At 42.9% G+C, this 24,428-nt stretch overlaps 1 protein-coding gene across 10 annotated transcripts in view; it reads right to left on the reverse strand.

The window, feature by feature from the left end:
- arvcfb (ARVCF delta catenin family member b) overlaps positions 1-24,428 on the reverse strand; it is a 238,791-nt gene that overhangs the window by 102,613 nt on the left and 111,750 nt on the right. For 9 of the 10 annotated variants that reach the window (XM_044364826.1, XM_044364815.1, XM_044364797.1 and 6 more), the window contains exon 1: positions 20,464-20,697. The exons of the other annotated variant lie outside the window; for it this stretch is intronic. In XM_044364826.1, the coding sequence (XP_044220761.1) occupies positions 20,464-20,484 (21 nt within the window). In that variant the 5' untranslated portion in view covers positions 20,485-20,697. Of the gene's footprint in view, positions 1-20,463; positions 20,698-24,428 lie in introns of those variants that run through there. 10 annotated transcript variants of the gene reach the window in all.

Here is a 24,428-nt window from a genome sequence, read left to right on the forward strand (position 1 = left end):
AAAATAATATGGTGATTTCTAGATAATTTTCCTTTAAAAGGTAAAGGCTATATTCTTTTTTTAAGATTGTTTTTGGCCTTTTACCTTTTTATTTGAGAGTAAGTGTAGAAAGACAGGAAACACGGGGAAAGAGAGAGGGGTATGACATCCAACATGGGTCCTCTGGCCAGGAATTCAACCATGGATGTTGCGGATATGTGGTATGCGCCTTAACCATTAGACCATTGATGTGCCCCCACCCTGTAAAGGGTATATTCTTAACATTTTCCCTCTCAGTCAAACTTAATCACCACAGGTATCACAGTAGATGGAAGGGAAGAAACAGGCAAACAGGTTATTTTTCAGACTTTGGAAATGAGTAACATAATTAGTTGACAGGGCATTGACAGAACTCAACATATGTTATAAACCGGAGGGTTCTTAAAGATTTTATGTTACAGCCCCTCATTTGATACATTCTGTGTCAGACCAATTTGCAGATATTTCTACACTGCACATTAGGGGATAATAGTTATAAAAAGTGAAACACATGATTATAACCGTCACACTTACACAAACTCTACTGGGGATAATTTGGAATGAGTAATGAAAGCTTTAAACTGTTGCTCATTTTGCTGGGGACCCCCCCTGGAACCTCCTCAAGGACCTTTGGGGATCCCAAGACTCCACTTTGTAATACATCCACACAACAACTATTTTAACCCAGGGGAACATGGGTAATCTAATAGTAATTATGCAAAGAACAACAGTCATCATCACACACTTCAGTGAGAGGTGCTTCAGGCTAGTCCATAACCTGAAGAAACGACTGCAGCAGCAGCTGATGGAGCCACTGCGCTTCCCTGTCTACAGCTGTGATTACCAGGAACACTGAGGAGCTTGTGTGTTTTTGTCTCTCTCAGACAGAGGATGTCCGGTGCGCGCCAGCCATCTGATTACCCACAATTCTGATGCCGTGCAGCCACTCCAAATCAGTTTAGCCTCATCTCCCTCCCTTAATTGACCAAAATACGGGTACTTTCCAGAGTCGATGACCAAGACTGTTTAGTAGACCTGATGAAACATGAAACCCCAATGTTATTCACTCCAGTGTATTTGTGGTTGTAAAATTTAGATTTATAAGTAAGTACTTTCATTGTTATATGGGTACTTTCAAATTTAAATCACCTACTGAACTTCAAATGATACACTTCACCTAACCTTTGGAGTAGATAAATATCATCAGTGGTAAAAGGCGCTGAGTACCAAATTATAACATTGTTGTGAATGTGAAACTGTTATTATCCCAAGTCAACAGGGTCAGTAGAGTAGGAATGTCCTTAACCCTGAGTACTTGTTTATCTTGTTGTAATGGTTAAGTGGTGCACTGCTGGCACAGCATTATGAACAATGTGGGGAGCTGGGCAAAATGTACAGAGACGGGAAGGAAACATGGGCACTCGTCACTTTCCTGCTGTCTGCCCACTGTGGAATCCAACCCCACCCTGGTAGACTAAATTCATGAAAGAGGGGTAAACAGTTGAGGAAAAGCTATACAACTCATGTGTTCTCATTATTATAAGTATGGGTGCTTTCTTTCTGCCCAGAAAAACTGAGTAAATGCAGAAATAGAAGGTTATAATACATAGTCCTGACTGTCTAGGAAAACTATTCTGAAGGGGTATAGCAGCTATTGCTGCAGTTGCAATTCAGCCAACTGTTCATTACACTTTAAAAAACAGGAAGAGAATATGGCAGCTAAACAAAGACAAAATCATAAGCTCGCAAAATGTCTGTAGAAATGCAGTCCAAGTTTACCCCACTTGAGTCCAAATTCATAGACTGACCCACTGGGACAGCCCTGACAAACATGTCAACTCTCCTGTAGGAAAGCAAACTTTAATGAGCACCCTTCTAAGACTTACAGTGTAGCCAGGGCAGAGATTACGTGAGGCTGCACCATCCAGAAGGTTACCTCTGCTATTACCTTTGCACCAGCTGGCAGGAGCTGCTTTGTGTGTCTCTGTAAATGTCTTGGGGTGAGCAGAGGCCCTCGCTCTGGCCCACACAGAGAGAGTGGGGTCCACTCAGGGGGGGAGCGGGCCTCTGTCTGAAGGCTTAAAATAGAGTGGAGGGTGTGAGATGACTGCAGCCAGACCGATTCTGTGGAGAGCTTTTGTCAGAAGGGGGGTTTGGGAGGAGGGGAGGGGGTGCCACACTCAACAACTCTCACTGCTCTGCAATGAGTTCTACAGCACGTAAGTGAGCCCAAAAATAACTCACTACAGTATTGGATCTGGATCCAGATATATGTATCGGGTGCACTCAGTCCCACACAAGTCCTCTATGGTTAGAGCAGAACTTCTCTGAAAATTTTCCCAAACTACATTTACATCATTAGATACTAAAATTCTCCAATAAAGCAAGAGTCATGAACTTGTGTGTTAGCGGGTCCTTAAAGCAGAGTGAGGCAGCTTTCACTGCAGGTTTTACAGACAGAGACTCCTCAAACTGCTAAATAAAATCCTGCCTCATTGGAATAATTTGCATAGTTTTTTATTATTATTATGATAATAAAAATATCAAGAATTAATCAGAAAAACATTCACAAGCTGTGGTCACTGAGAGACAGGTTTCATACCAGAGGTGCACAACACCAACTGGCCAATATCTTATTTTTAATAAAAGGCTTCATATATTGGTTAACACTATTGTTCACTCACACACACAAGATATTTCTGTCAGTGGCAGCCAAACAGTAGGGCAAAGCTTACTTTTCTCAATCACACAGCTGTGCACATCACAGTGTAGACACACACACTCACTGCTACAGGACTTTTATTTGCGAGTATAAAAAAAAAAATTACTGGACAGTGACAGCCTTTTCCAATAATCCTCTATGAGAAAGAGCTGTAAGAAGCCAGCTTTGGCAAAAGAAAAGCAGGCACACAATCGAAAGCAAATCTTTCTCTGGGAAAACGGAATATAACCACGGGGCTTTTTGTCAGCTTTACACTGCTAGAAAAGAGGCAGATATGCAAGTTTCTCAAAAGGTCCTAGTCAGCTTTTCACACAGGATTGCAGAGGTTACAAAAGCATTGCATAGGAACTGACTTGGAGGGCTGGACCGACACCAACAGCATTAACTACAATACACGCTAACATCCTGTGCTTTTGTTGCCATAGCATTGTCCTCTTGCTTTATGCCTCAGCAGGAATGTGAACTTCATACACAAAGGTGATCTGTGACACATTGCTGTGATATATTGTATTGTTGAGGCGGAAGTCATATGTCAATACATGATGTGTATGAACAACTGTCTTTGAGTAAAGTTACAAAGAGAAATCCCTGGCCTTTCATTACAAATCTGACATTTTTTCCATTTACAAACAACTGAGGATACATGTGCAGCAGGGTGGAAGGAAACTCATGGCTGCAATGACATGAGAGCATTTACATGAACATTTTCACCATTTAGAAATGAAATAACTTGCTGGAAACCAGTAATTTTTTTTTTTAAAGGAACGTTAGCATATATGAAATTGCTGCTGTTGGTCTTTTGCACAGGTTGACAGCAGACAAGCCATGCATTCTGGATATCATTGATATTATTAATGTTAGTACTATTCATTAACATTTCCAGCTCATTGACAAACCTTACTGTGAAAATCAATTCATCATCTTATTAAAATTCAGGGCTCTGACCAGATCGCTAGGTGTTCATAGCTAATTATGCAATCTGAATATGGGATGTTGAACATTTTCCACACATTACTCTTACTCTCTTGCAATTTAAGGCACAAAAACAACTAACCATAATATCTCAATCATTCAGGGTTTTTTTCTATCCCCTGCATGTGTGTGCATGTCACAATGACATCACTCAGAAAACTGTTTTAATTAAGACCAGGTTTTAATGAATACTCTTAAATACCAGGACAAAGTAACAGCTTCCATCCAAACGCAGCTCTTGAAACTCAATATTGGTCAAGTGCAATCTTTAAAACACGCTGACATGACAAAGAGCTGATTTCTGTGAAGTTCTTTCTCCTTCATAGCCTCGTGAGTAAGAGGGTCTGTCATCAAAGCCAGCAGGCAGTGTTTTTACTGCCTTTACGTGCACTGGCTCAACACCTGACTTCTCTGGTCTGCATTAGCGCAGTCATGTGAGTGGTTCCTTAATCAGAATGAGCTCCTGTTTGACACACCATCTCCCCTACCTGAGACATCCCCAGATTTCACTACAATTACTCTGAGCATCTGCAAACCATCCAGGCTGCAACCACATGAACACTGTGGAGTATCGCTCGTTCACTAAGGCTGTCAGAGCTCTAGGCCCGGTCCCTCTGCCTTAGCAATTTCAGCAAATAAATAAGAGATGTAACAATTGTTTCACCTCTAATTCAGGACTCCGGATGCACCCTCATTTCATTAGGCTGAAATTCTGACTGAGACAAAGAGAGACAAGACAGATCCATAAGCATCGCATGCCAGAGAGTGGTTAGATAGATAGCGGGCAGGCACCATCCAATAACAGAATGAACACTCAATCTTATTTTGGATCCCTGGAAGCATTGGGGTTGTGTTTTTCTCCTCAATCGGAGCAGATTTTTATCTAACCACTAAACTGCTGTGAACAGATCGACTGCTTGCTGGAATGTCCCAGTCATGGTGAAAATTTCTTATGAAGCCTATTGTTGTCTGCCCCACTGGGGCCTCAGAAAATGGCCCAAATGAGAGAGAAAACACTGGAGTGGATTCCACAGACCAAAGCCCACTAGTCCACTGGCCTCAGGATGGAACGGGGCAATATCTCAAAATGATGAAAACAACTTTTTCAGGCCAGTGATGCAGCGAACAAAGACTGAAGAAGGATGATATCTGAAGACCTCGGCTAAACCTGTGGAATGTATCAAACAGGGAACAGCCTGTTTCAGATTATGATTCAAGGATGCAAAGAGAAACTGTATGCAACACCACCACAAATGGTTCTGCACACATTGGGAAAGAAAATGATGACTCTTACAGTTTGCACATAACTTACTGTGTCCTGTAATAAGAAGCCAACAGACCCCCACCCTAAAAGCCTCAAAAACACAACCCTGCGAACTATTTCTTCCAGATTGAAAGCCCAAGTGAACAACAACATCTCCCAACAAGAGTGATGCTGTATAATATAAACTGCAGTCATCTGTCTTCACCCAAGTATGCACCACTAACAAAAGCCATATCTGAGAGATTCATGGGAAAGAATGTTATTTTTTTTTCCAAATGCAACAAATATATGTCACAGACTCAATGAAATGTTCACTAAAACACTAGAAATGTTATGTTGACTACTTTATATTGCTAAATCTATTTCAATCACCACAAAACTAAGTACATGTTCAAGTCCAAAATTGATGAGTTTATGCAAAGTGTAATGAAATGGAACAAGCAGTATAAACAAATTGTGCAGGGGAGATAAATATTCCCCTGGGACTTAAACTAAAAACATTAGACAATCAAGATGTGACTTCAAAATGATGAGTAATGTGATACAGTGCTCTTTCCCATTACACCCCAGTTAAAATCTCCTAGCAGCCACCAGCAGGGAAAACAAACCAAACTAGAGAAGAGGACATCAGTTAGTCTGGGAAGCAGACAGCCTTGAATCACCAGCAGCCATTTAGCAAGTCAGTGAAAGACCTCTATCCTCTATGCTATCTGGCACATAACTGCTTTACTTGAGCAGAGGAGACACTTCATCAGCCAAGGCCGCAAATCAGAAACTATACAGGCTCACAATTCTGCCCCGTCTCAGTCCACACCTACCTATGCAAGATGCAGGCCCTGTGTCAAAGGAATAACCCCTATTGAATATGTTCCTATCTTCACTTCATTCGGTTGTGAAGTTGCAACACAGATGAGTGTACTAAAATCAGAAATGTAGGCACAGTAGTTCCCCGGTATGTGTGCACGTGTGTGTGTGTGTGTGTGTGTGTGTTTCAAAAGTCAAATGCTGCTACAGGGGTGTTACAAATGCCGCTTCCACACTGCACGCCAAAAGAGAAGCCACGTGGTGCACGGACTGCTATTTTCTGCTGAAAAACAAGGGCTCCAAATTCCTAACATGTTGTGGAGATTAGAGAGCAATTCTGTGCAATTCTGAGCCCCATATGGTGACAAGGTGCTCCCATCTCCCGCTATTCGAGGTTCGTTTTCCTTGCCAGGAGTTCCAGCACTTGTTCTAAAGCCAAAATCAAGATTAAGCAACAGAGGGGAGTAAAGAGATGGGCAGCAGTGTGTTGTGAAATAAAGCTCAGTTTGATCTGAACGGTTAAACTTTCCTCTCATCAACTGCTGCAACAGTAGCCCCTGGACTGCGAAGTAGGTCCAGGAGGATGGAGAGGGGCAGGGGGAGTTGACTGTCATGCGGATCATGATTCATTTGAGGTATTAGGCCACTGCAGTTCCCGTTTCCCAAATCTCCTCTATAGACTTGCGGGACAACACAGAATGAGTCAGCCCTTGGACACTTTCAATGAAAACACAGTGGCATTCTCGATTCAGTCCACAATGAATCCAGGGAATGAGCAATAAGCTCCTATTATGCAAATCCCTGGAGTTTTACGGGAAAAGCCCCACCTTGACTGTAATCTATACAGGACCTTTCACCTGTGTGCATGCTCGGCAGTGTCAAAGAGGATTAGTGGCTATGATCGAGTGTTTACTGAGCTACCTTACTAGAGTATGGAAGCATCAGCAATGGCATCAACCAAACAAACCCCCCTATTGAGGCATTTCTGGAATAACATCAAAACAGATTCTTTGCACATCCAGCTTGAATTAGGTTGTCACAGTCTGAGAAATTAGTCTGTGTAACTGTCTGAGTGCATGGCTGTCATATTTCATCACACCCGTTGAATCACAAGACCAGCCTGGCGACACGCGCAAAAACAGACCCAGCAGATATTGACATGAAACGCCATCTCTGCTGGATCCCAGTTTGACATCAGACGGCCTGAAAGAAGCATGAAAGAGATATTATTCCTTCAGGCCACAGCCTCCTGAGTGGCGTCACCAAACCAAAGCAGTTTGTTGCATCATCAAGGCCCTGCTTGCTCAAGCCGGGATATTAGAGAGGGAAAACTCAGCGCTGACTGATTGGGACTCCAACAGCCCCATTAGCGAGGCACGTTCCAGAGGCATGCAACAATTAAGGCAGCTCTGCCTGCCAGGGAGGACTGAACGATCCATGAGCAGCCAAATGCTCATCATTCAAAGCAGCCAAGCTGAAACCCCAAGCCAAAAGATGTAACTTCTAGAGAGAAAAATATCCATATAAACAAAAGAAAAAAAAATGACTACAGTGATTCTGCTGCACTTTTACAATTGCTTCTTTATGAAGCATGCTCATAGGCTCATAGACAGTTTTCTCATTCCAATGAAAACAAGGCTTCACTTGAACAAATCGGACCTACTGTGACACCAGTTGGAAGTTATGGAGAACTAGTATATACACATCCAACTTTTTAATACGCATGTCAAAGACAGATGGACGAGTTCCTGAATAAATCACCAAGGGAGCATTCATCCAGTATGCAGGTATCTTTTATCATTTTTAGCTTCTCCATGTCCACAGGGGACAGAAATGTGTCCAGTCACAGCGATGGTAAAGCCTGCCTATGGCAGATGTCTCCTGGCTATATTTTTTTTTTCCTCACATGCTCCTCTGAGAGCGAATAGGAGCTTCAGCATTACAGAGTTTGACCCACTTCAGAACCTCACTGCACAATACTGCAGTGCTGCCGCTAGCAAAGTTCATAAACACTGCCAAATATACACAGGCATTCATACATAGAAGCATCTCTAACATTCACTCAGCATCCACAATGTGCACAAACACAGGAACATGCAGCCCTTGTATAGTAAACATCCTAGAAAAAACTACTTCTAAACTCCATCTTGCAGACACCGGCTCGTCCCTGGAGAGGTTATCTACAGTGAAAAGGCAGAGGAAGTCTTCCTCTGCAGCAGCTGTTCTATACACTGCACACCTCTGTACCTCTTGAAACCCCAAAACAGGCCAAGCTGAATATAATATGCCTAAGTTTGAAACTTTGAAACAACCGACTGACAGATCAGGTGCCTAGAACTGGCACCAGATAGCTGTGGTTTGGGAATCCAAACACAAGAAGAAAGAGAATTCAAAGTAGTGAGGACTTTTTAAAGTGTGCAGCTGTGGTAGAGCAGAGCAGTGTTCGGCCGAAAGGGAAAGTTAATTAGGTTTGTTGGTGTGTGTTGGAGAGAGAAGACAGGAGGCTCGTTTGCCACAGAGACTGGAGTACAGAGCAACAGAGGCAGCTTGTGGCTTCGGGGCTCCAGGGTCGGAGGGCTGGGGACATCATGCCAGTCCTGCTGCCTGCAAGCCTCAGATTGCAGAGCGTGGATGGAGGCCTGTAATTTCAGATCGGTCTCTGTGCACGTGCCCACTGTGATTTCCACACCACAATGTGGCTGGGGACACAATAGCTTTCCCTTTGAAGGCCATCCCATAGATCTGGTATCCAACTCTCAGCTCATGCTATGATGACCATATATTTCAGAGAAATTGTTTGGAATAATTCTCAACTCTTTGGAAAATGCAGGCAATTTGTCATTGCTAATATAGCAGAACAGGAACATATCTGCATATTCAACATTTGTAAAACTGCAGCACTACAAAAAAATACAGCAGTAATGAATTACTTAAAGCTGAAATCCACAATGTTTTAAAATCAATATATCAGGATTGAAATATTGGTGGAACACTAAAACTGACATATTTGCCATGTTATCTGGGTGGTAGGGTTGGGCTATATGTCGATATAGAGTACATATAATATACTGTGAGATGATTGAGATTTTTGATAGAGAGGTAGCTATCCCTTTGATGCCCCCCGCAATATGGCAATCAATGTGCAGCTCTGTGGTGATGTTGGATTAACAGGATTTCACATCAATATGATGATGTACATTGATTTGTCAAGTAAGTAATTCAGTGGATCAGCCAATCACCAACATTCAAATTTGATTATTGGAACCTTTCAGCAGGTTCTCAACTGAATCTCTAGAAAATTTACTACAACACTGAATGGCCCTCACCTGTGTGAAAGTTCCTTGGTGAGTGGTAGCAATCAAGGATCAGGACCGCTTATTGGCAATATTGAATACACAGGATTTTGCATCAGTGTAATGATGTACACTGATTTGTCAGGTATTTCATTCACTGGATCAACAAGCATTTCCATTTGATAATTTTTATCTATAAACAGTTTCTCAATTCAATTTCCAGAGAATTTGCTACATTACTGGATAAGGCCTTCATCTGTGGGGAGATCTTCCAAGTGAGGGCCTGGTGGCTGGGCGCCCATGGGGCCTAGCTGGGCTCCGTCCAAGAAGGATAATATGGGGCTGCTGCTGTGTATGGATATCTGTGTTTGCTGTGTTAGCAAATACAGACACCTGACAACTGAAATGGGCTGTGGTCAATGCACAATAGAGTGTGCGTAAGGACAAACTACTATCCTATTTGCAACTACTGTCCATTTGTAAACAAATCAGAAAAGCAGCAAATTTATCAAAGTTGCTCACAGGAATGGTACATTCACCTGTCTGTGTGGCGAGTCCGATGTGTCAAACACTGCAACACTACATGGCACTGCCTGTGTGTTTTGCACTTAAGACTACAGAAATTAAGTAATTTTTCATTTCCCTCTTGAAAACTTTCACCGTCTGTAGAAAGTACCATCAGAGTTCATTTCTGCAGGTAAAAATAGAAGGTAGTAAAGCACTCAGCGTACTTCACTTTCAGCACCATAAGCAGTACTAGACCGTAACAAGGCCTTGTTAAAGTCACAACACGAGCGGCGTGAGAACATGAGGGATCAAGGAAAGTGAGCACTCAGTCTGGTCTCCCGTGACTTCTGGCTCACCGGTAAGTGACGCTTATGCACTGCACAAGGAGGGCATTGATACATGTTCTGCTGGCCAGCTACAGACACTAATTAGCACCAGTGTTTCAGGGACAGTATGCTTGAAGGACTGCGGATAAGTGACACAGTGAAAACAGTGGAGGTGGGTCATGGTTTGGAGCAGACTGAGAAATGAGTACTCCCATTTGATCATTTGAATCTGGAATGTAGCTGCTCCATGACCACAAAAACACTCCTTGTGTTCCCTTGTGGCCTGAACAACAGAGGCTGCAGCTGGCCACTCCTTCACAGGAACTTACTCAACCCCCCTGCACACACATACACTCAAAGCCGGATTCAAGAGACGGAGCACAAAACAGGCGAAGAGTGGGTTTTATTGGATTAAGTCTCTCTTAACTGTACTAGAATATGATGGAAAGAATTTGGAAACTCAAGGAGGTCTGTGTCAACAGGCCTTGTTTGCTTAACTTTGAGAACTTTGTGAGGTTTAGTGCAGTCTTTTCCACACGTCCTAAACCTGAGGTAAAAGAAGAAAAGAAAAAAAACATGCTGTAGCACAGCTGCTGACCAGCCAGAGAGTTAAACTGAGACCCTCCACGAATCTCTAAGGATCAAGGAAAGCAGCTTGGTAACCAACGGCAACTTAGAACATCCATAGTGAAATAAATACCCATTTGAGTGTAATGGTGATGGCAGCCAAAGGTCCAGTTAGGAAAATATAGATTGTGATTCTTCAGCACCAGGTTTTCAAAGCAATGAACTTGCAGCATCAATCTTCAGAGCTTTATTTTTTTTTCCTCCTACAATGTCTGCAAGCACAGATAAAACCACTGACACCGGCAGACGTAGAGGTTTGAGCTATTTATGTCACAGTTAGGCTTGCTGCAGTAGTCAGTCATCGGTGTTACACAGTGTTCGGGCATACACTGATTATATTACTTGTCCACTGCCCCCCACTGTCATCTTGCTTTTTTTTTTATAGAAATAAAACCCATTTAGTTCATTTTTCACATATCAGCAACCACATTCATCAAATAAAAATACTCTAATTTGTAAAATACCAAATGTGTTATCAATACTTAGTCGGACAACAGACACTACAATTATAAATTGAAAGTGTCTGCTCTGTGAGTGTCCACAGCAGCAGCAGTCACAGCACAGAGTAGCAGAGTGAGACATCTGTCCTCCCTCCTGCTCCCTGTTGTAAACACACATAGCTGTTAGCAAGCAGCTGCTCTCATGTCTATCCGGATCTAAGTGCTTGTTTTCGGCAGAAACTCTCCCGCTCTCTGCCTGCTTAGCCTGCTCTCAGTGTGTCTCTCTCTGGATGGCAAGTGGGTTGCTCCGGTTCTGGTTGTAAACAGTGGTCCTCCTCTGACTCGTCCCCACATCTGTGTGTGCTGCAGCCTGGCTGTACACGGAGGAAAGACCTGATGCTGCTGGTGATCCTGAACAGCAGCAGCCTGAAGCCTGCTGTCTGTAAATTGTAAGTAAGGGGAAGATCTAAACTTAAAATCTAACATTAAAGATCAAAGTAAGCGCTCTACAGAAATTGAGCATCATCAATGAATATCTTATCTTGTAAAATGTCCGTTGTAACACCGGCGTTGTCATATCTTAATTAACCAGTGGGAAAATTTTCTCACCGTGGCATCCGTAGTCACTGTCTGCCATTTTGAGACATATAAAAGCACAAATTAATGATGGAAAACAACATGTTCTCATGGCTCAGTGGCTAATATACCCGTGCTATCAGGTCATGACTGTCCTCTCTCTATCCCTTCATCTCTGACATGCTCCCAGTATATTATTATCTATTGTAATTTAAGCCGCTACATTTAGAACACTACATCGGTTTATCATTTACCCATTAATATTGATAGTAGAGTATAACGGCTGTGGAGAAATTAGACCACTATTTAGAAAATTGGTTTATTTTGTTTTGCTTTCTCCTTGTTCATTCTATGTGACTGCGGGTAAGATTTACCCCCCTAATTGTGCAGGATTGAGTTACAACAGAAAGAAAGTACCTCGTGCTGTGTTTCATGTCTTCTATGGCTCTACTAGCCTTTGATTGAATCCTGACACAATCTTTTCTCTCCAAGTTTCAACTGCCCCCTCTTCAGAAAAAGAACACACAGCTACAATGTCCTATTACCAAACTAAAAGCTTGCTTGGCTGGAGCAACAGGATACTGGCAGCTCTGAAAGCCTACACCACAGGGCCAGGATTGTACACTCTCCAACCCAGTGCAGAGTGTTAAGTACAGCACCTTCCACGGATGGCTGGCACCTGTCCCTCCATATCCGCAGACCTGGTTGGCACAGATCAACACTGCACCACGCTCCACTTCACAGCCTATTACACATTCCAAACAAATTAAATATGAGGGGGTGTGATGGGGCGAGATGGTATTTTCATGGAGCTCCAGCAGCCAGCGCAGGCCACGTATGCAGCGGAGGTTCATTAGACAGCTCAATAGAGTCTTGTGGAATGTGCGAGGAGGCGCATCACTCCATTGTTCACCGGTGGCTCCTCTGGGAATGGGCTGAGCACATATCAAGAGAAGATGAGCAGATGAGTAACAATGCATTGCCATCACATGTAATGGCATATGACAGCCAGCCCAGTGTCTGGATGCTTCTATTGTAGAAACCATTGAACTATACAAACCGTTGTCTGCGTGGAGAATCGGCATTGCTAAGAATGCCAGGAACTCGTTTATCTTTCCCATTTTAGGAGGTCTGTTCCCGGTTTGGCTGAACTCTTGCCACTGGTTAGCATAATGTTTGTGTGCAGGCAGTGTTGGGGCCAGAGCCATGGCTGTTACAGCAGAGGCTGTGTGTAGCGGGAGCCGTTGCGGCCCCAAGGCTGGTCAGTTTACAGTGGTTTGGACTTTCCCTCTCAAACTCTTTCTCCCTCTATTGCTCTCTTTTATTTTTCTCCCTGGACCCAAGCCATCAGCAGTAACAGCCACTACTGTGTGTTGCAAGGTTCAGAACAGCATTCTAATGAAGTGCCGGACCTCGTCAGCGCACTTCAACCGCCAGCGAGTCAGTAACGGCCAGTCCTCACTTCAAACTCCCTACAAGCTTTGTGACTGAGTTCTGAGTAAGCAATACATGGATTTTCTATGGTTAGATGATGGCTGGTTTTTCAAGTACAGTGAGCCAACATGCACTGTACAAACATGAGTATTCTGCTGAAAAAAAAACAAAACAAATAAGCTACTGAATAGAATCACAATTCAATTAAAACATCAGTTTCACCTACACTGCAGTTCTGAGTTTCTTGTCTATTTGACTGCAACTGTTGATGTCTGTTACTTTAAGTGATCAAAAAATATAAACTTGAGGTGATGAATAAACATACACTTCATATCTATCAACTGCACCATGGAATACATATCTTCAGGTGTGCTAAAGAAAGTAAATGTTGAAGTTACTTGAAATTCCTTGAAACATTATACTGTTGTTTTGTCTGGGCATATGTTTACATATGAACACTGTCAACAGATGTGTTACACATATGCACATCCTGAAGTACAAAGTTGGTTACAGGTGTGTACCTCATCCAACCTGTCACTTCTTTGACAACATGTAGTCATGTAAGTGTGTTATGATATGTGTTCTGTTACTGTTACTTTAGGGTCAAATGACAAATTGGACAAAAAAAAGTGCATTTATTGAATTAATTTCTCTCATTTCATTTTAATATGAAATTGATCCTGTGGCAAATCCTAATTTCTATGACTGTGATGACCTCTTGCAGCACTAGGATGCTGATGCTGATGCTGATGAGGCCAGGATTCCTCATGCAAGCTCGTCGCACTGCCACATGTCAGTGTAATCTGGACGGTCAGCCAGCACTGATAGAGCCCTACTAAAGAGCTGTCAGAGGGAATCATTAATCCCAAGAGGCAGCATGAGACAGATGGTACGATGATGGCGGATCGATGCTCTCCCTGGCATCCCGACTGCTTCCAGCGGCCGGTCCAGAGGCACGAAGTGGGCTAATCCCTCAAAAGAAAGTTCCAGACTAAACACGCAAGTCTGAGCCATCTTTTGCTACCCCAGCCCCCACAGCTGTGCTGCATGTACTCCCTAGTACAATGTGGATGGTACTGGAGGGGGTTAAAAAGAGAAAGGGAGAAGTAGGGAGGCATTTGTTCCTCCATTTCTGGTTGAGGGAAGCTTTATGAGGACTTTGACCTTCCCCCTCAGGGCCCCTCTATGAGGTCCCCAGCTGCAGGATAGAGGGGGTGGAGCCTATATGACCTATACATTACTGTCAAAGAAGCCCCAGTTCTTTTCAAAAGGCCCCAGAAGCAGATCCCTCCCAAACTGAAGGTCTGGGTGGCAGCAGTATTCCAAGCATGGAGTGCAGAAACAGTAGGAAAAGGAAGGAAGAAAAAAGAGGAGTGAATTTCCACTGTACGGTCTTCAAGGAGTCTTTATGGTCTAATGTTCACATATCATCAATTGATCAATCAACCACTAATCCTCTGACCTATCATGAGCACTGTTTATGTTTTTGCAGTCTATCTGATACTGTACACTGGAATGATTGTTTTCTTTCCCTGGTGTAAATTAAATCTGTATTATCAATATTATACTGAGACAGTCAGTTAGAGTACAGGCCATCCATTGGGATCACATTCCACCACAGCACCTCTATACATCCACACTCAGATCGCCAGCTGTTTTTCTATGGTGTAGATACTGGAAAAACAGTAATTTGCCGCCAGTGGTGTCATTAATCACTGGCTTTAAAGATCACCTAGATCCTTACCCTCACGTCGCTGCCTAAAAAACTGTCACATCTGTTACCTCAACCACAGTCCCAGTTGGAAATCTAGACCAGTGGAGATGCATGCAAACATTCACAGGCACAAGTATACACACATGCGTGTACACAAACAAACCCACGCAACTTTTAAGACAGCGCAGGCAGACGTGACAGCAGATTGTGTCATTAAGAAGAAGAGGTCTTTTCGTCTTCTCATACCTTCAGTCCGCTCCTGTATCAAACTGGTTTCTGTTCCATGACAGTTTTCACCATCATTAGCACTACTAACATTTTTTGACAGCATCAGTAATAATCAGAACTGATTGATCAAGGCTTTATCCAATAGCAGAGTGGTGTTTATATCTCTTAAATAAGAGGTTGTGTAAAATCACAATGTTGCCGTTATGTAATCACACTGCCATTAGGATATGAGATCATCATGTAAATATTGTCACTACAATAATTACAGCCTTGATGTGGCCGAAACCACAGCTTTGTTTAAAACTTTATCTTTACTTCCCTAACTTTGTAGTCAACCATGTGACGGAGCCTCTTCAGCTTTCTTTGAGGCAATTGGCTTTCTTATCTACTCGATCGAAAACATGGCTCTTGTTGCTGGCTCCCAGCAGCACAGATAGGAAGGTGTTTATTGGACACAGCCAGGGAAACCATGAATCCCACTCCCTTATAAACAGGGCAAGCCCTGTCCGTACCCTGCAGACAAACACTGAGTAAATAAGCTGGGGATCCAATTGATGTCCCTCTGTAGCCTCCAGTGTGTGTGTGTGTATGTGTGTGTGTGTGTGTGGAAAGAACAGGGGCTGACACCGTGTCTACATCTCACCTCTGGAGGATTAACCAAATTTGGCCGCAGCGAAAGCACAAACAAGTCTTGATCAGCCAAGCTGTCATTAATAGCTGACTGGGAGTTGCTTGTGTTGCTGTACAAAATGGAACGCAATATAATGGTGGCAGGGATGTGCATGAAATATATGCATGCGTAAAAGATTCATAGTGTATGCACCCTGCACATATTTTTGATAATAGGCACGCTGTAGAGCTGAATAGGTAAAAAGAAACAACAGCTCTAGCAAGATAATAAGCTGCCATCTCATTAATGCGCTGCTTCTTCTCCCCAACGCCATTTCCAAACATTGCAGTATGAAAGCATCCATCTACACCCTCCCCCCCCCCCAAACCCCTCCAGCCGTCCAATTTACTGCCACTCACCTTTTTTTTTTTTTAATTCCATCAGCGTGATGATGAAAGCTGTGAGAGCATTATGGTTCTCGCCAGTGGTCAGACAGTGAGTGAACGGGTGCGGGCCTGCATCGGTCACACTGTCAGCCAGCCAAATGGGTTAGGACAGATAGAGGGGAAGCCAAAGGAAAGGAGGGGGGGGGGGTTGTGGTGCCAAGTGTTGAGTGGTATAGAGCCCTACAAGCTACTACTAGCACTCCAGCTACTACTAACACAACTACAGAGTAAACACCAAAAACCTGAGGGCGTGTTCATATGATATAGGGCAGGAACATACGGTATACTATGTATAGTGCAGTGTAATACTTGCTGGGGTCAAATAGCCTTTGCACATAATTCCTAGTGTTTGTTTTAACCCACTTGGTGGACCAGATGTCCAGGATAATGTTGCATCAGGAGATTTCAAGCTGTCTTTCAAAAATGAACTACAGTAATGGCAGCATAATATATTACCACCACCTCACAATATACAATATAACATATGGAGCCAATGTCTATTTTCATTATCAGTGAACCTGTTGATTATTTTTTGATTAACTGGTTTAGAGCTATGAAATTATTGGTTGACAGAAAATTAATTAACAGCAATTTTGTGCAATTATTCAAAGGGAAACGTCAGGATTTTTCAACCTGAATCCTATTTTCTCATCTTTTTGTGTCTAAATGACTAATGAGGACAACAATTTCTTAAACTGGTCAAGTATTGAGCAAGAGAGCTTCAGCCGACAGCCATGAAACAGGCTGCAATGTAATCCTTTGAGGCAATAGCACCCCCTCAATGTACGTCCTCTAAAAGTGCTTGTTTTTGCCACTGACAGGCTCAGACTGTTATTACAAGTGTCTGACAACATTATGGAAAGGACCATACAGAGAAACATTTTTCTTTACCTTTCATTTGTTATTGTGCTTGTTATTGCTGCTTGTTATTGTGTTTCACCAAGTCTCACTCAATGAGAAGTCTCACGAGAGACGAATTGTTCAAATCAGCTAAATATTCAGCCATGTCTTTGAAAATCTCTTAGATAAAACTGAGTTACGCTTTCTGTACCCCGACACAACAAACTCCTCCCGGCACTCCTCTCTCCAACTCTCCTCTCCTCTTCCTGCAACAACTCAACTCTCACAAGAGCGAGACTTCTCCTTGAGCGAGAGAATGTCAGAAAATAGTCAAAAATGCCCTGAACAATTTCCTGGAAGTCAAGCATCTTTGAATTGCTGAATAGATCAATAGTTGAAATATATTTGACTTACAGTCTATAATATATATTAATAAAATGTTTGGCTTTTGTTGCTTAATGAGGATGGTAACATTAGAGAAACTGAAAAAAATAAAAAAAATCATATTGATATTGAGAATGCATGATAAAGTTTTTTTGGGGGGGGGTTTGGCCAAACTACATCTGTTTGGTACTCCCAGCCAATCATAAAGAAGTATTTGCAAACTATTTGATTAAGCTACTGTATGCAAGATTGCAGAGTATACTGGATATATACACACATATATATATAGGGTGCTGGTGAGGGAGCCATGTGGACGGTGGAGTGTTAGTTCTCATGTTGAGGTACATATATGCTCTCAGCTGTTCACATGTAAATTACAGGCATCCAGGGAAAGAAGTGGGTAGGTGGGTGGCTCATGGGTAGATGGAAGGCAGGGTGGCAGATAGTGTAACATGTCAAGCCATGTTGTGTCATTGGTCATGCGATAAGAGCAGCCATGGGAACGGTATGGGAAACATGGAGAGTATGGCCAGTATGGACAGGCTGCATGATGGGAAGACCATCTGGTACCACCCACCACCATATGATCATGCCTCCTCAAAGACCCTCTCACCTTCAAAACACAACAGCACTCATGACCCCCACCCACCAGTGTGGCCCCCACCAGTAAACTTGCCCCTTATATTGATGCACTCTGCACAGCTATTGATGGTTCATATGTTTCCGGTCATTGACATTATTCTCATATGACCTCCACTCCCCAAACAATGCCACTCCTCATGCTCCACATGTCTTCAAATATTGATCGGCACAACATCTACTGCAGTCACAAAAGGGTAGCCCGAGGAAAGGAATGGAAAAGAACACGCAAGGACGGTCGAGCTGTCATGCAAAAACACCCCCGCAGAAGAGAAAAGATGGAGAGAAGTTTGAAGGCTTTTTAATTTCGGTAAGCAATCAAACAGCATCCAAGAGGGGAGAGAGCGCTCAGTTTCTGCAGCTGAAAGCCCCGCTAGCTGTCAGAAATCTGGCAGTAATCCGCAGTCTGAAGACAAGACCTCCTTTAGTCTTTGGCTGAATCACAGATGAATTATTTTGTTATTCAGACGGGTCCTTCTTGCTGTAGAGGAAAAGTAAAGTCGTTTTTTTGATAGACCTTGGCAAGATGATGACTACTGGATTATTCATGGTGTTTTCCTTTCTCCTTCACGACAAATCTGTTTTTCTATTTTTCATGAGCAGGGGATGCGATGGACTCAGCAACTGAATACGGAGGATTTGGGCACTACCCTGCTGGTGTAAAGTTCTAAAATAAAGGCCAGTATATATTTAACTCAGACGTGGTCTGGTGCAGGCTCCCCCACTAATTGAGGGCTATGCAGTAATCTTCAGTGGGCTAAAACTCATTTACTGTAAGCTCTGCTGCAGTATTAAGACGAGGTCGAGGCAGATCAGCATCCCTCTCATCTCATCTACTATCTACATTCTTCTGAGTATAAAAACTGATGTTTGAGCTATCAGACACCCTAAGGGACACATAAGGTATATTATAGAGCATCGTTGTGGAAAGAGGAAGCTGAATGAGGTTTAAATGACAAGTTAATTCCTGTTCCACACTGTTACTAAAGGCCAAACTACAAGAAAAAGATAGAAAGCAAAACAACAAAAACAATGCAGACACTGCAATTGATCCATTTATGGCTTAGATGTGATTAGGATACACACTGACTCCCTTTCTTCTAGCACTGCCCAAGCAGGTGCTCCCTAGCTGAGGAATGTCCAGCTGAGTTGAAAAGGTCACGCTACAATGTCAGCCTGCCCCTAAGTATTCCAACCATCTCAGTTTTACAGGGGTCACGGACACAAGGGGCATCGTGCACCTCCGCAATCCATTTTGGGATACATCTGGAGAGGACATACTCTCAGGTTGTTGACATGTATTTTATCCCATTCACATAATATAAGCCAGGATTCCCACTGGCTACTTTTGAGTGGCAGGCCGTGCTTTTGATCCATCAGCTCGCACTTGGAGCACAGCCTTCAGACTTATCAAAAGCAAAGGGATGGAAAAAACAAAGAGTGGGTGAGGGAGGGAAAACAGCTTCTTTTTTTGGCAGAGGCTCCTCCAGTTATCGGGTGGCACTCATGCACAGGGGCAACTGTTAAAGTATTATTATCAGAGCAATGTGGATAGCTGACAGAACGTTTTTTTTTTTTTTTTCACTGCCAGACAGGTTTGGTAACTCCACCCCTCTCAGCCCAGCAGAGGAGAGCGGTGCTGATGAGAAGTTGACCTTATTCAATCCTCCGCTTTCTTTCTTTTTTGGATTTCTGTCTCCCTTTTTTTGTGCATCTGAGCGCTGCCAAGCTCGGCGGGGAAAAGAGCGTTGTGATGGTGTAGGCTGCCTGTGGATGCGCTTCAAACACAGGGAACACTTCCAATAATGTATGCACATCATGCCCTGGTACGCACACACCCACACAGACACAGCAACACACTCGCAAGAGCTAACAAAAGCACATTCCTGCGGTATCTGTGCAAGTGAAAGACAAAAGGGTTTAATGCCATGTCTCTCACACAATTGGCACTATAGTCCAGGCTATAAATCCTGGCCTGGGTTCATTCAGAGCCTCACAGGCAGTGATCAGGGACAAACTTTCAATACTTCACTGCTTGTCCCATGATCACACTGGTCACTCTCTAGGTGTTACCGACACGTCTGAGCCCATGAATGTGTCAAGGAACTCATAAGTCACAGAACTGCTTTACTGCAAGGCACCTCCACAACACACACACACAGACTCACACACACAAACCACACACACACACACAGGACCACCACTAAACATATCTCACGGTCACGACTATTTACAGCATGAAATGGTCACTAAGTGGTGTAAGTGCAGAGTCTTTCCTGTATCTGATGTCATGCAGGAGTCTCTACTGTATACATGCATGCACATCGCGCACACACGTGCACACAGACTGCACATCCTTTCACGCGCACACACGCGCACCATCATCCTGAAGGACATCGATACATCTCAGAATCTCTGCTCTCGTGTATTAAACTGTTTATTTTATTTTTTTAAAGGTATGTAAATGGAATAAAGAGTGATGTTCCAAGATAAAAAATTAGAGATATTTAACAAAATCCCCCCCAAAAATTAGGAATCAATTAGTCTGGGAGGAGAAAGACAAGAAGAGTCAGAGAGGCTGAAGATACGATGAGAGGAGACCGGCAGAGCAACACTAACCTGTTTCACTTCAGCAGGCATGGTCCAAAATCCCCCCTTTCGTTCCCGAAAAATAAAAACCTCCCGGGGAAATGTGTGACAACTATTTCCTCCTCTCGAAAAAGTTCTTTCTTCCCTCCTCTCCTCCTCTCGTCTCCTCGCGTTTTCCTCGTCTATTTACGCTGAGTGTTCCCTCTGTGAGCGCAGAGGCAGCAGCTCAGACCCGGGCAGCCATCCTCTAGCAGCCGCGTCAAACCGCACGCAGTTCACCAGAGAAACACAGGAAGTGCAGCGCTGTGCCTTTCAACGTAAACGCGCGACTGTTACACGCGCTTGCAAAATCAAGCTGTGTATCAGCTAGCGACTACAGCTTGAAAACATATTTGTGAATGAAAATATCAAAGTAATTCTTAGGCTATATATAACAGCTAGTTTAACTTGCATGATTTCATTTCAAGACACCGGTTAGAGCCGTGGTTCTCAAAGTGGGGTCTGGGGACACCCAGGAGTCCTTGAGGGAGTTCCAGGGGGTCCCCGGCAAAAAGAGGGATAATTTATTCTCACTATAATTCCATCTATAAGAAACACAGTGACAGAATGTATGACTATGTTGGTCATTTGTTTCATACTCCTTCTGTAATGAACCATTTAAAAGCAAAAATCTTATCAGATGGGGGACCCTGGAACAAAATTTCATCAGATGGGGGTCCATGGTCTAATTTGTGTCAGCCTAGGGGTCCTTGACATAAAAAAGTTGGAGAAACATTGGGTTAAAGGACCAGTGTGTAGGATTTAGTGGCATCTAGCGGAGAGGCTGCAGACTGCGACCATCTGAATACCCCTCCCCTCACCCTCCCCTTCCAAGCAGGTAGGAGAACCTACAGTGGCCACGAAACTCGCGAAAAACGCAAAAGGCCCTCTCTAAAGTCAGTGTTTGATTTGTCTGTTCTGGGCTACTGTAGAAACATGGCAGTGCCACATGGTGGCCTCCATGGAAGGGGATCCGCTCCCTGTGTAGATATAAAGGGCTCATTCTATGATAACGAAAGCACAGTTCTTATTTTATGGGGTTGTACACTACCTAAAACATATTTATGAATATTATACTCCATTTCTGCCAAGTCCGTTCTGCTAAATGCCACTAAATTTTACACACTGCACCTTTAAGATCCATATTGTTACAAGGGAAAATAGACCAATAACATATCTTTTGACACCTGTGATTAATTTCCATGTCTTTAGAATTAATGTCAAATCAAAAACAGCCTCTTAATCTGGTGAGCAAACTAAACTATCAAATATAACTGCTGCTTAGATTAACATGCACATACAAAGCTTCTTCCAGAAGTTGTTGTTAATAGTAGTTATCAGATCCTATGACTGACTAAGAAGACATTAAGTGCTTAAGTATGTAAAACTATCTATATAAAACTCTAACCCATCAAATGTGATAAAATGATCCATTTCAGAATGAAAAGCAACAGTCAAAGTTGCATATTAAAGATGCTCTCTTTTAAACATTGCTATTATGCCTACAGAACTCCCAACACACCAGAGAAGTGAAGATAATGGGGTTTTGTAATAAATATGTCTTCTGCTGTACTTAACAGCAGGTATTTCCTTCTTGATAACACGATAATGCATAATGTGCATTAAGAGAATGAGTTAGAGGAATTTGGTTTCATTACAAAACTCAGTATTGCAAAGTAGTATTTAACTAAATATATGTAGCATGAAGTCTAATTTCTAGCAGACAACTTGTATCTGCAGTCTTTCCACTGTTCAAAAGCTGACCAATGTGTTTTTTGAGAAACAATAATGCTTTTATTTTGAAAGTAGAAATGCTTTACATCCGGTGTAATTCTGGCTATCTGCTGGTTTGACACAGCTAAAAGAGGGACTCCGCTTTCTCCTTTGCAGAGATGCTGTATGTATAGAGTGGAAAGAGATAGGGGGCAAAGGGAGCCGTTGCCCCTGCAGAATCCCCCATCTCTAATGAAAGCAGCAATCCAAAAAAAGGAATGAAGCTGAAGTGAACTGCACGCACATACACACACACACACACACACACACACACACACACACACACTCAACAAAAAAGTTAGCCAGCGAGAGGACAAAAACCTCCAGGGTTGAGAGAAAGGGGGGAAAGAGGAGGTGTGTTAGTAGAATGGAGGGTTCCCAGACAGGCAGCAGGAGCTTTCTCTCTCTCTTTCTCTCTCGCTCTCTCTCTCTCTCTTTCTCTCTCGCTCTCTCTCTCTCACACACACACACACACACACACACACACACACACACACAGAGAGTCTAGGTCCCTCGCTCTATCTCTGGCATCTTGGTGGGGTGGGACCAGCTCCCTCTATGCACTCCAGCTGCGTCTGTCTGTCAACCCGTCAACCCCTCCCCCTTGTTGGCATAGACAGAGAGACGAGGAAAAAGAGGAGGGAGGTGAACAGGGGCTCACACACGAAACAAAAAGTTGCCCCTATTGAGGCGAAGGCACCCCATACTCTGCAGATTTTTACACCCCGCACACACACACACGCACACACAGCTCTTTTTCTCCACCTCTTTGTCCCGTTCCCCTTACTGCACTTGATATAAGGGAGGGGTGGGACGTACGTGAAAGAATTTGCATTCAGATATCTATGACTGTGACCAAGGCTGAGGAGGAATGTTAATCTAATAACGTAGATGGAGGCTTAACTAAGGACAACTTTGAGAGAAGTCTGGACAGAGAGGAAAGGGAAAAAAGGGATGACTGGACTCAAAAAAAAAAAAGAAAACAGAAAGGAGAAATCCCAAACGGAGGGGAAATGGCTGAGGTTTTGCATTCCACAAGCCTGGCAGTACTGTTTCATCTCCCTGATGTTACTGCTCCATTTGTTCTTAATGAAAGACCTGGCCCACCATGCACCATTACATTTAGATCTATTTACTTTCAACAATACCATTCAACAATACCATTAAGACAACATTACCTTCAAGAAGTGGTTTTAAAAAAGAAGTCTAATAACTTCAGCTGTGTTGCATTTGTTTTATCTTATGTGACTTGCAATATCACATTCCATTTAAGTCATTTAAGCATTAAGTGAGTTTCATATCCATGTTTAAAAATCCATTAAGAGCTTTGGAATACTCATGGGAGTGGATGAGCATTGAAGAATTACTCTTTATCTTCTCTATAAATCTGTACACGTGTTGTACCTGTGTCCATTTTACATTTTAATGTTGCGTTTATTGATTTAAGGAATATTTGCCAAATTTGGAAGCTTCCTTTCCCTCTTGATAACTTTCATGAAAACTTTGAACCACTGGTTGTACTGGGGGGGAAAGCCAGTTACCAAAAGACTTTTGGATTCATCCTCTGGGAAGCTGTACCAAATCTCATGACAATCCATCTGATAGTTGTTTAAATATATATCTAAAAGTCAGAAATGTTAAACTCATGGTGCCACTAGAGGCATAAGGTTTCATCCTCTGGGGATCATGAATGTCTGGATGTAATTTAATGGCAATTCATCCAATAGTTCAGCATGGACCAGAGTGGTGGACTTATCATATGACACACTGACCAACAGACCAACTGGTGGCCCACCATTGCCATGCAGTTAGCATAGCATCAATAAGCTTTCTGTTCTGGGAAATGTAGGGAACTGCCAGATAAAGTAAAAGTAGAAAGAGCAGGAGGTAAACTGGATATTCAAAAAACAACATTTAATTTCAAAATAATTCCTGGAATGTGTTCAACATCACAGGTTGGTGATACATATTGTTTCCAGGAATACCTGTTACTGTCAGACATACGCTATATCCTCTTGAGTCTAGCCAGCCCACGCCTGGGCCTTGTAAAATAAATGTACATGTGTATGAATAATCCAGGAGTTGTAATCAAAGCTCCTGCAAGTCAGCTTTACTCTGTCAGGATGTACAGTGTGAAACAGATGGTAGAAAGGTTAATGTTCAGCAACAAGGCGCGCCTTGAC

Source organism: Thunnus albacares, chromosome 2 (assembly GCF_914725855.1).
Source record: "Thunnus albacares chromosome 2, fThuAlb1.1, whole genome shotgun sequence".
Classification (NCBI taxonomy): domain Eukaryota; kingdom Metazoa; phylum Chordata; class Actinopteri; order Scombriformes; family Scombridae; genus Thunnus; species Thunnus albacares.